This window comes from Struthio camelus, chromosome 6 (assembly GCF_040807025.1).
Source record: "Struthio camelus isolate bStrCam1 chromosome 6, bStrCam1.hap1, whole genome shotgun sequence".
NCBI lineage: Eukaryota > Metazoa > Chordata > Aves > Struthioniformes > Struthionidae > Struthio > Struthio camelus.
Window position 1 is genome coordinate 852,735 of NC_090947.1, and position 12,190 is coordinate 864,924.

The 12,190-nt window shown below is 40.6% G+C and overlaps 1 protein-coding gene across 8 annotated transcripts in view; it reads left to right on the plus strand.

Moving 5' to 3' along the window:
• The window catches only part of ADARB1 (adenosine deaminase RNA specific B1), a 116,611-nt gene that overhangs the window by 90,443 nt on the left and 13,978 nt on the right, over positions 1–12,190 (plus strand). For all 8 annotated transcript variants that reach the window (XM_068947686.1, XM_068947691.1, XM_068947690.1 and 5 more), the window contains one exon: positions 6,485–6,666. In XM_068947686.1, the coding sequence (XP_068803787.1) occupies positions 6,485–6,666 (182 nt within the window). The remainder of the gene's footprint in view (positions 1–6,484; positions 6,667–12,190) is intronic.

Consider the following 12,190-nt stretch of genomic DNA (forward strand, 5'->3'; position numbering starts at 1 on the left):
TGCTTACTGCTATTAGGCTCCCCTCATTTCTGTGGTTTCTCTAAAACAGTATAAATAACAGAATTTGTATGCAGTTTGGGTTTGGAAAGTTCAGAGGCTAGTTTTTAATTGCAGCATGTATTTTCAACCTGTGTTTTTCAGCAAGAAGTGCACTAGCAAAATCTGTGCTGTTGCTGCAGAGTTAAATTTTACTTTTTTTTTTTTTTCATGTATTCAGACTTGTGAAATGAGCTATACATCATGAAGACGTTAGTAGACCAGTAGGTATCCTTATAGGTGTCCTTGCCTCTGAGCACGTATTAGTCGAAAGCAGAAGTTTGACAACATAGAAGGGAAAAGGACTTCTCTTGATTTAAAGTCACACTTGAGTTTCTCTACCCTCTTTTTAAAAGTAGCATGACTGAGAACTGCAAAAAGCTTTAAAAAAGTGTGCATAATCCTCCAGGTTGTTAGCAGTAGCATCTAAGCAGAGGATATAGATTAAGGAAACCAGAAGTATGATAACTCTGTAAAATTCAGATTTTTCTGATGTGGTGCTCGTTTATAAAATTGTGGTTGTAGCTCTCAGTTGAGCCCACTGCACTGAGAACATTCTTTCTGTGTAAATATCAGGATTTGAACACAATTCATGTGCAACTTCATTGCCAAACCAAAAGCTGTATGTGAATTTATGGACACTTAAGTACAGGTGTGACAGAACCTGAAACCAATTGCATTTGTAGGAACAGGCGGTTGTGTAGGAAATATTAAGTGAAGTGATACTGAGACTTAAATTGGAAATGAACAGACCTACAATGGCTCTCTGGTGTCTGAAGGGTATCCTTAAAGGTGATGAGATGTAGCAGTGGGAAGAAGCATTTCTCTAGACCCTTGAACACAAGATTACTTTTCAGAGGAGGTGGCAGATATGGCAGAATCTTGATGACAGGGGAAATATTTGGTCTGACTAGCTAGGTGCGCTAGGAAAGCAAGCGAGCAAGCAGGGACACAGTGCGCTCTGAGTCTTGCCCCTAATGAGACATCTCAGCAGCATTTCTGAATCAGAGTGTTTTGGTTTGCACCTGAATTTTTCAAGTGCTTGAATGTTTCATGAAAAACACTCCATGGAAAGGCAGAATTTTATGCAAAAAATACTTCATCCAAACAGAAGATCTGTTGGTACAATTTTGATTGAAAATCTTCAACAAAATAATAAACCTGATACTAGATGAGAGACTGTGTGTAATCATATACATTCTCTTCTTCATAGCAAACAGTGAGTATATGAATGTATAAAATCATCAATAATCTAAATAATAATGGGGTTAATAAAAAGGATGAGTATTGTACATGGGTCAGATCAGATGTAATTTGTTGCTCCTCTTACCCTTTGCTCCATCTTGCATCATTTTCTCAGCAGACTGGTCTCACTGAACTCAATGAGATTATCCACAGGAAAAAGTATCATTTTTTCACTGCTTTTGTTATTTCTAAGAGCAAGCTAATTTCAAGCTAGATTGGAGAATGTGCTTCCAGTAGTTTATTCTCTGGTGGCAAAACTGTTTTAGGAGACTACTGTCACCCATGCCCAGCTGGTGCATCCTGCCTGCACACTGCAGTCCCTGCCTCTCTGTGCTGACGATGCAGCTGGTGTGGAGCTGTGGATGAATGAGAACCAGTGAAACTGCCATTTTAAAATATAAAACCTTGATGCTTTCACTGATGTGATTTGCAGCACAGCTGTGGCAAGCCAGCATGCAGGGGCAGGACCTTATGGTGCTTTTTATATCATGATATTTCCAGTGGTGAGCATCTCCCCCTCCTTGCCTCTTTTTCAAAGTTTTTTTTTTTTTAATATGGATCATTTCAGTGATCTGACTTTACAGAGAGCCATGCAAGCAACTGAATTAGTGGACTGAGGAGGATCAAGGTGGTGAGCTGCAGTAGGTATGCAGTTCTCTTATGTCAGGCTTAGTGCTGAGGAAGTGACAGGGCGCGTCTTCACACTGAGGAACAGCAGCAGACTACAGCATCCTTTGACCGGAGTCCTGCTTGTGTTTGTTAACTGTTGGAACAGTAGCCAGATAGTCAGCTGTACTTGTCATTTCTAGGTCCTTGTCCAAGAAAAGCAGCAGTAGCTAATACAGGTAATAAGAACAACACTGAAAATCTTAATACAGGTGTTTGTAAGGGCCATTGTGATATATCTGCTACCTGTAGCTTTGAGTAGTAGCTTCTGTTTCCCTTCCCTTGCTTAAGTACTTTTCTAATTGCTACTAAAAAGCTTTAGAAATTTTGCCGCCTCCTCAAAGTTGTCCTTAAACATAATCTTGATGAGCCCCAGGTACTGACTGGAACAAACTGCTCGAGGACTCCTGTCTACATGAACTTCTGTATCATGAAAGGCTGCTCAGAAGTTAAGAGAACTGGTTCTGAATCCTTTCAGGACAAGTAAGCAAGCCATCGTCTGAAGGCAAAACCTCCCAGCATCACTTTTGGTTGCCTTTCCTTGCTGGCATGTAGCTTGCAGAAGTGCAAAGCTGAAGCTGCAGGAGGAATGCACGCTGTCAAACGCCCTGGTAGGGATCCAGCTGCAGGTCTCCCCAGCCACACGACGAGTCTAAGCTTCCATTACATTAGGTGATTGTCTTGTTGATAGAGAGCTATTCAGCTGAAAAAATGTGGTCTTGTTAAGACTAGGTGACTGTACTGAGTAAATCACCGTTCACTGCAATCAGGTCTAGACACAACTCAAATGCAGGTACCTGTGTTTAAGGACCAGCGGTCTGGAACTAAGTCCTGTGGCTGGTGCTTAGTATCACCATGAAAGGTTATATTTAAGATGTTGGTTTTAGTTTGAAGTTTTGTAGGTGATTGTGAGCGGAAATCGCTTGATTCTTGTAGAAACTTAAAACTAGAATGCTGAGAATGCGTAGAATAGTGATAAGAGGTGTTGGTTTTATGCTCTGCTAGACTAGTGTGTCAGTTTTTTCTGGTGAAAAGTTTCACGTTGGAGGATTTCTCCCTTCCTGTTCTTTTCCCCTCTTTTCCCCTCCAGCAAAGCTCTTGACTGTGCTCCTTACTTTAGGCATTTGAGTATTCCTATTTACGTGAATGCACCAGTCCTGTCTTCCGCTTAAGCTCGTGGTGTATAGTGCTTTTCTTTGATGCAAACTCAATGCCGTTTTCCTGTGTTGATAGTGAGAAAAGGTATTGCGTACGTCCAGTCTGTTCTGTGATTTGGCAGGCTGCCTCTTAGGGTTGGACCTGACGTGAAGTCGTACATGGGAGATCTGAATTTCTGCCAATGGCTGGGGTGAAAGATTTTGACTGTTGAATTAGAGATGACTGAGCTGTCTTCCCTTATCACTTTCTTGAGACATCAAGGGCTCCTAAATAAGTATTACGCCTTGGCCAGAGTCTGTATGCTCTACTACAGCATGGCATTGCAGTGGAAAGGTTCATTTCTGTGTTATAAACTCAATCTGAGAATTGGGAGATTTGAATTTGTACTAGATTTAGGTCACTTCAGTTACTTAGCCCTTTTCTGGTATTATTTTATGTATTACTGTAAAGAAGAAAGCTTTTGCTTAGTTTTTTTCACTGACTTGAATCAAAAGGCAGCACTCACTTTATTAACATTTTCTGGAATAAATTTTGCTCTCTCTGCACCACACCTCAATTTGTAATGAACTTATACAGAATTTGGCCCATTAACTTCGAGACTAGGTGGTGATTTCACTAAACTTTAGAACTGGCTTGATGTTTTTGTTGACAGGCGTTCTGATAATTCAAGCTTTTAAACTGGAAGGACCAATCAGTTTTGCATGAGGCAATGTCTGTGACCTTTTGAAAACTGGTACATGGTATTGATGTCGTTTCTTTTCAGTTTACATTTATCAACCCTGCTTTCTAGCACACGTGCTAATGGAAGTGAAAAAACTTCCATTTGTTGTAGGCTAGGAGGAAGTATAGTGTAGAAAGGAGCAACAAGAAAAATCCTGCCTTTTTGACTCAGTTACAATCTACAGAACTTCATTTGGATTTCATGTTTCTCTCTGAGTTACTGCCAAACATTTTGATGCAAAACTACTTAACCACTTTGCAATAAGTCTGCAGGTGGTTTCTGATATACGTATATGTTCCTACAGACACCTATGTGTACTTTTATTGTAGTATTTGAAATGTAAACCTGATTTTGTAAACCTAATGACCATCCAACCCTGCCTAAGCGACCTTAGGAGCTTGAGGTTTTGGTCGCGTAAGTGGGTTCTGCAAACATTGCAGCAAGCCAGCTACTCTGAATCCAGTGCTCATGAGCATGTACCTCGAATGGCAAATGTGACACAAGCGACCTCAACAAAACCAGCAGGCCTGTGGGCAGTTACTACAGAGTAGCTGTTGTAATGCAGGCTCATACAGTTTGTCCTGCAGAAGCTTATTCAGGTGTCTAAACTTTACTTTTGAATTTAATGAAAACAATTTTACCAGGACAAACTTCAGCTTTTGTTTTCTGTGCCGGGGAAGGGAGTTTGGGAGGTGGGGGAAAAAAACAGCAAAACACAAGCTCTAGAAATATTGAAATTGGTAGCAATAAAAAGGGCTTGCAAAGGCCCTGCAAAGCCCACAGAGGTTTTATTTAGGGAACTAGGGGCTGCCAGAGGAACACTTTGGCCTTCTGTACAATATCTGCCCATCACTTGAATACTGTTCCTTAAAAGTCAAATGCAATAGGCTTAACTGGAGGAAGCTTAATTTGTGCATCTGCAAGTTTTAAATACAGTTGTAAGACCACAATTTGCAATAATTAGACTTGCATTCTTTCCACATGTTTCTTCCGTAGTATTATCAGTATCTGTAGTAGTCCATATGCTTCTCTATTCTTGATGTAGGTAATACTGCAAAAAAACCAAGAAAATACCATTGAGATTTATTTGGCACTTGAAATACGTGACTGTGCTTACAAAATTCTAGTCATGATAAAGTCCTTAGAAAGGCATCTAGGCCCTGGTAAGCAATAATTTTCACCTGATACGTTTAATCTGATGATTTTTTTATTGTTTGGCTGTTGATTGCATTTTCAGTGTTATACAAAATATGCCTTTATTCAATGTAAACTATGCCTTAAATTTTATTAGTACAGTATTTCTACTCATTCATTAATGCCAACTTTTTAAATGACAGGTGAGTAAGCTAATGCACATTGCCATTTTCATACTCAGTAAACCTTTGTAAATAAGTTATTTCCTTGGACTGCAATTTTTTTTTAACCTTTTTCAAATCTTGTAGCCAGTCAAAGTGTATAATCCTGTTTTTAGCAGTAGTTAAGCACTTGCTGCTACACAGTTTCTAGCCTGAGCTGATGTTGATGTGGAGCTGTGCCGTGCCAACCCAAGCTCCGAGAAACACTCATAGGAAGGATCAGATTTCCCTCTGTTTGCATAGGGAAGCTTTGCAACCCATATTAGGATGGGACTTTTACTAATGACGACCATTTCATGAGTTCAAGAGCTTCCATTGTGCTATTTTTTTTTTTCCAAGCACTCAAAGAAACGTTCTTGCTGCTTGTGCACCCACTTGCCTGGGTGTTGCAGTTATACTCAAATATGCTGGGTTAATTGTGCAAAAGTGTTTGCAAGTATACCTCAAAAAAGAGGACAGAGGAAATACCCCACAGTAGGCTTTGAGGTTTGCGAAAGTGTTTCATAATTGTCACATACAGATTAAGAGCTGAAACTTGATCAAATGAACGCAGCTACTAAAAACATTCAGTAGTTTGCTCCTGTACGTGCTAGATACCTACCACTGAACCTGTACCAGTGCAGGCTGTAATAGTTCAGGCAGGGATTTATGGTTGGAATCTATGAAATGGCTAAAGTGAGCAAAGAATATATGCACCTGGATTCCTGGAGGTTCAGTTTTCTCTCTGCCTGTGGATGGATATTGCAAGCAATAACAAATATCCTTTTTGGCAGCAGGATGCAGACAGCTTGGCTAGGAAGTAAAGGAAAAATATTCTCCTATGATGATGAAGTTTTGCAGACCCGCTCCTTCTTGTATTCTGGGAAAGACAGTTTGTCCACTACTATAGGTGTGTTTTGGAGGCATTAGCTGCTGTTTCTGGCTGAGGATCTTGCAGTTTGTCTCTTTCTCCGATTGAGTGATCCTGTCCAAGTCTGACAGTAGGATGCTTTGAAAATGCATTGCCAGATACATTAGTGGGGAAGTGAAGTTATGGAATCTGCTCCTGATATTGATGCTGACTGTAGACCTGTTGGTAAGGGTTGTCTTACTCAGGATATCATTGAGCATCCCATAAGCTGATCTCTAAAATTCTCCCAGGTGTCACAGTTATGTTACCATAGCCATGTTCTAGTCACGAGGAAGAGTTTGAAGTCTAGTCCGTTGTGATTGACTGCTGTTATGTCTGGCAGATGTTACTTGTTCCATTAAAAAGAAAGTATTTTTTTTGTTTTTTTTTGTTTTGTTTTTCCCTCCCTCTTAGGTGGAACGTATTGGGTATTCAAGGAGCCTTACTTAGCCTCTTTGTGGAGCCAATTTACTTCTCTAGCATCATCTTGGGGAGTTTATATCATGGGGATCATCTATCCAGAGCCGTATACCAGAGGATAGCAGAGATAGAAGATCTACCACCTCTTTATACACTCAACAGACCTTTACTTAGTGGCAAGTATCTAATGGAGAAGGCCGTACCGGTAACTAAGTCTATTCCAGTGGCATTGTGATTTTGCAGTTCTCAAAACCTTGCATATTATGTACTGTGAGTAAATTGCTTTGTGATTACAACACAGAAGTTAGGTCTAAAGCTAAACCACCTGTTCAGTCAGAAATACCATAGCCAGGAGCTTTCATGAGTTAAAAGGTCCCAGAAAGAACTGGGGTATGATCCTTGTAATGTGGTTTCACATAACTGCTGTCTGGAATGTGCCCTAGTGATATGTGAGGCAGGTTGGAAGCCTGGGCGTAGTAAAATCTCTTCCCATCCGTAGAATAGTGTTAGATCTCACTGTCACTTCTCTAGCCATTGCAGATATTTGTTGAACGGCTGCGTCATTTAGCAGTGTGCCAGGATACACACATTTGGTTCACAATTTCTAGATCGATAACCAACTGAAAATGGATGGACAGAACTTCTCAGCTGCCATTGGTTGTATTTTCTTTCTGCCATCAATCTCTGTTGGATGCAGCATTGGCTTTAATTAGCACGGCACCCAACTTGTTTGCATGACCCGATTATCGTAATACTTTGATTTCCACTTTGTAGTTTGATGCACAAATGCTGCATTCAGATCCTGGTGGCACATCCTTTAGAAATGTTTTAATAGAGTGTTAAATATCTCTGACGGACAGCAATACAGCAGTCCCCGACAGATGCAGTTAGTGGTTGTCTTTGGCAGCTGCTAGTGAACCTTTAAGTACTGTTCCTCAGTTTTGTGTTGATCTTAGAATCTAGTGGGGCTAAGAGGAATGGCAGCATTTGAATTAACAGGCCTTAACTTCTAATTGAGTCATGACTTAACAGGAAAGTTCTAAAATACTAAAAAAAAAAAAAAAAAATCCCCAAAACTAAAACTGCTAGTTACAGTAATGTTGAATGTTGTGAAAGTTTCAAAACTGAAATCTCTTATCCTCCCTATCATTTTGTGCATTGCTTTGTTCTGTAGAGCTTGGCTTCTGGCATGTGTCTGTTTATTTTCCAGGAGAAAAAATCAGTATTATAAAGCATGTTTAAAATATGACATGAATTTTAGAAATAGATACAGGGAGTGGGGAGAAGGTATATCAAACAACCAGGAATCCTTTAGAAAAGGAAGCTAATTAATAAGGATTCCCTGAACCAGGACATACTAAAATGTTAAGTAAGTGGTGGATTTGTCCATGTATTAGCATGTAAGTAAGAGTTATAACACTCACAGTTCCAAATAAATAACTGTTTTATGAGCATAGTAGCAGATGAATGGACTGTTGCTGCCTGATTTCTGGGAGTTTTTATCAGTTTTTCAAAACAGCAGGCTTTGGAGGGGGGACGGTTTTTCTGTTGTTATTTTCAGAACATGTGAAGGCACTTTGGCTTCTTAAAAGCCAAGGCTGAAGTACTGTCCTCATCTATTTGACATGAAATAGCACCATCTGTTTTAAGAGTTCAGCCAGAACTCACTGAGCAGTAGAGAGAATTCAGAAATGTTTTCAACTGTTAAGTTTTCATGAAAATACACGTCTCAGAATGTACAGGAAGCTTGTTTGGGAGGGGGAAAGGAGGAAAATTACATTGGTGCCCCCCCCCCCCCCACCCCCCCCAAGAATTAGTCTTCAAAGCCAGTATTCTAATCCAAGCTATTGGATTCAGCTGGGGCACTTTGTTGCTACAGATTTACTGTGATTCGCACCTTTTACAGCGGATTCCATTTGGGAATTCGATTGAAGCACCACAGAAGTAACTGTCCCCAGTTCCATGTTCCTCCTGATGCTACACATGCAGTTCTATGGTGATGGCTCATTTCTGACAGGGATGTGAAATAAAAAAATATCTGTTTAGTTATGGCATTCTGTCTTTTCCCCACTGTCTCACCTATTTATCTGAGAAAGCACTGTAAAGGCTGGGTTTTTTTCCTCTTGTAAGATGATTTTTATGTCTGCAGGGGCATTTGCATTCAGTTGAATTCAGACTGAGTTATTGTTATCTACTGTACTGTTAAAAATTGGCTTTGCATCAAATGTTCTTTCTTTCTTCATAGGAGATCTGCCTATACTTCCTTTTCTAAGCAAGTTAAATGAGAACACGCATATCAGAGCAGCTGCTTTTCAGTTAGTGAGTGCAAGAAACCCATATGCTGGTAGAATACTCTCTCCCAATATAAACTCCTGAGAATCTTTATTGAAGGAGCCAGCCTTTCAGTGTGCCTTTGGCACCATGGGACCGTGAGCTCTCACAGAAAATTGGCCTTTTCAGTTTGAGAGAAGACAGGTCGGAGTCTTGTGAATTTCTAGAATAATCTGAAAAGGGACCAATTTCTTGATCAAGCTTTGGAAGTGTGATTGTACAAATCAGCAGGTAACAAACTGCCAGTGTGCAAGTACATCTGCACAGATTCTTTTTGGAGTCCCTGGAGGAGACTGGCGTGAAGGAGTTACCGAGTGCAAAAAGTGGAATAACAAAACTCAGCAAATCCTCCATTTAGAAAATCAGTCCTTGAAAATCCTTGATAGAATAAGTCATTAAGTGTAAAAGAGAAGCCAATACATATAAAAGGCAAGCTCTTCTTTAGCAGAGGTAATTAGTATGAATGGAAGTTCATTAAATGTCTGTCTTTATGGTTCCCGTTGCTGGTAGGCATGTGCTTCAGCCCTGATGACCTGGGCTAATGGTGTCTGCTGGGGCTATGCCTGCAAAGCAAAGAGCAGAGCAGGCCCAGATGTTTGTCATTCCCTTCTTTCGGTGATGGCTACTAAACAGAACCCTACAGTAATCTCTGCTTTTCTGGACAGTGCATTTTTTTCTTAACTTTGAATAAAACACTTAACACGGCCTACCTTTTCCCTGTTTTGTTGTCTAGTCAGTTAATACAGTTTCTTATGCTTTAATTTATCTGCAGTCTCCTTTTTTTTTGCCTATGTATTGTCAGAAATTAAGTTGTTGGGGTTTTTGACCAATTTCTCATGGTACTGACATTGTCCTCCTCTGTTTTGCTTCTTGGATGAAACACCCTGGAGAAGTGTCACCTCTGCCAATTACTTGTCACCAGCATAAAAATTGTTTTAAGTAAGACTGAGGTCTTGGGGTAAGGTCCGTCTAGCCTAGTACTATTCTCCACAGGTAGTTATGCAGTGAAAAGTAAGAGTAAATGGTAAGCCTGTACAGATACTTCCAGAGAAGAGCAGTAGTAATCTGTGGCTCAGGGACTTCCTGAGCCAGGGGTAAAGAGTCTTGGAATTTAAACATTTTTAATGGATCTTTCATTCATGCACTCCTGGTTGGACTGGTGTAAACTTTTTAGCATCCAAGCATCTTCGTTAAGGAGGTCCGTAGTATCTGTAAAGGTTTGTACAATGGAGCTTACTTTCTGCTAGTATAATTAGATACTCCTAAGTTCTTTGCTCAAAGTAGACAATAAACCTAATAAAAATAGTTGTTCCATATCGCTTTTGTCGTGCCACTTGGTTTTCTAGACCTCCGTGATGTTCCCGCTTAGTCACCTTTTTCGCATCTAGAGTCTTTGTGCACTTTGTTGTTCCTTGAATGGAAACCATTCCACATAAGGATCATCCTTTCCCTTTTTCTGTAGTCTTTTTGAGCTAGAGAAACCAGAGCAGCACCTGATAATCAAGATAAGGCAGCAGCACTGATTTCTATGGGGGCATTGTGATGTTCTGTTTTGTTCTGTATTCCTTTAATAATAATTCCTAGCATTTACTTTGCCTTTTTTGATTGCTGTTGGTCATAGACCGGACATTTTGATAGATCTCAATATTAGAAAGCAAAATCTGATTCCTGAATGCTCATAGCCAGCTCCAAGTCCATCACATTTTATTTAAAATTGATTGTTTTTTTCTCATGTGCATTACTTTATCTACAACAAATTTTATATTCCATTTTATTGCCCAGTTACTCAATGTTGCAATTTTTTTCTGCTGCTCTTTGCAATTGCTTCTCATCTTTACTATCTTGAATAATTTAGTATCATCATCTTACCCCAGCTTTTCTCCCCACTCAATTTCAGGTCTGTAAGCTGCCAGCATGGACCTTGAGGCACTCGAGTAGTGACCTGTCTCCACTGTGAGAATGAGCTGTTCAGTCCTGTCTTTTGAGTCCCTGTCTTCTGACCTGCTCTGTGACCTCCTTTCCACTCAGTAACCTTCCCTCTCATCTTATGGTGGCTTAGTTTCTTTAGAAGCCTTTCGTGAGAAATCCTGAGAAATGATCTCTTGAAATCTATGCAAAACCTTGTAAGTCAGATCGCCGCTGTCCTCGTTTGTTGACTACTTCAGAAGGCTCCAATGTGCTTGTGAAGCTGGGCTTCCTTTTACCAGAGCTGAGTTGGCTCTTTCCAAGGAGACTGTGTGCATCCAGGTGTCCATTAATTCTGTTCTTTTAGGTAGACATCAGGCAAACAGGCCTTCTGCTTCCCTAGATCTCCCCTGGCTCTCTAAGAATTAGTGTCACACCGGCCATCCTCCATCTTCAAATACTCAGGCAGTTTTTTGTTGGCTCCTTCCTAATATTGCCATATCTACACACATGAGCCTCTTAGTTCCTACCAGTCTGCCTGGTGAAGATGTTAGACTGATAGTTCTCTGGCACACCTCTGAGCTTTTTAAAACCTGGAGTCACATTAGCTACCTTTCCTCCTGGAAGGACATGTTATCTACCAAGACTACTGTTCCTGCTGTCACATCTTTGATTTCCTCAAATGCAGTTGCATACTCTCTGGGTACTGTAACTGGTGTTTGTTCACTTTATAGGTTTATCCTAGAACTATTGTAACCAGCACCTCAATTTGAGATGGTTCCTCTGACATATTGCCAGTAAAGAGGGGCCCCAGGCCTTGGAACCTAGCCAGGCTCCTTAACAGGGCACCCGCATGTAAAAATTCATGCAGTTTTTCACAGCATCATCGTCTTTCTTCTCAGAATGCTCCTTCTGTAGCTTGGCCAGCTGTTGGCAAAACTGATTTCCTGTTGCTGGAATGTTTGAAGGATTTATTGTTAATTTTTGTCTTTTGCAAGCTGCTTCTCAGACTCTTTTTTGACCTGACTTACTGTGTATTTGCATTACACTTGTCAGTTTACAGTGCTTCCCATGTGCCTCCTTTGAAGCTAGCTTCAGCTTTTTGGAATATGCCATTTTGCATTTTATAGCCTTACTTACCCTGCTGTTTAGCTACACTGGCTTTATTTTGGTCTTTCTAAAGTGTTTCTGGCTGTGTGGCGTGCATTTGTTCTCAGCTTCTGGTTTGCCTTCAGATATTCTCCGTGCTGCCCTTGTCCTGACCTCTTGCGTAACAAGATTGGGAATAGGAGAAAGAACTTTCTTGCCAAACGCTTTTGCGCAGACTGGCTACGTTGAAAGGAGTGGTTCTTGCTACAGGCCACCACGCTTGGCTGCAGCTAGTCTCTGTGTTAGAGTAACTAATCACCATACCTTCTCCTGGTTTAAACTGGATCGGGTTGTGTCAATTGGCAGACAAGCTCT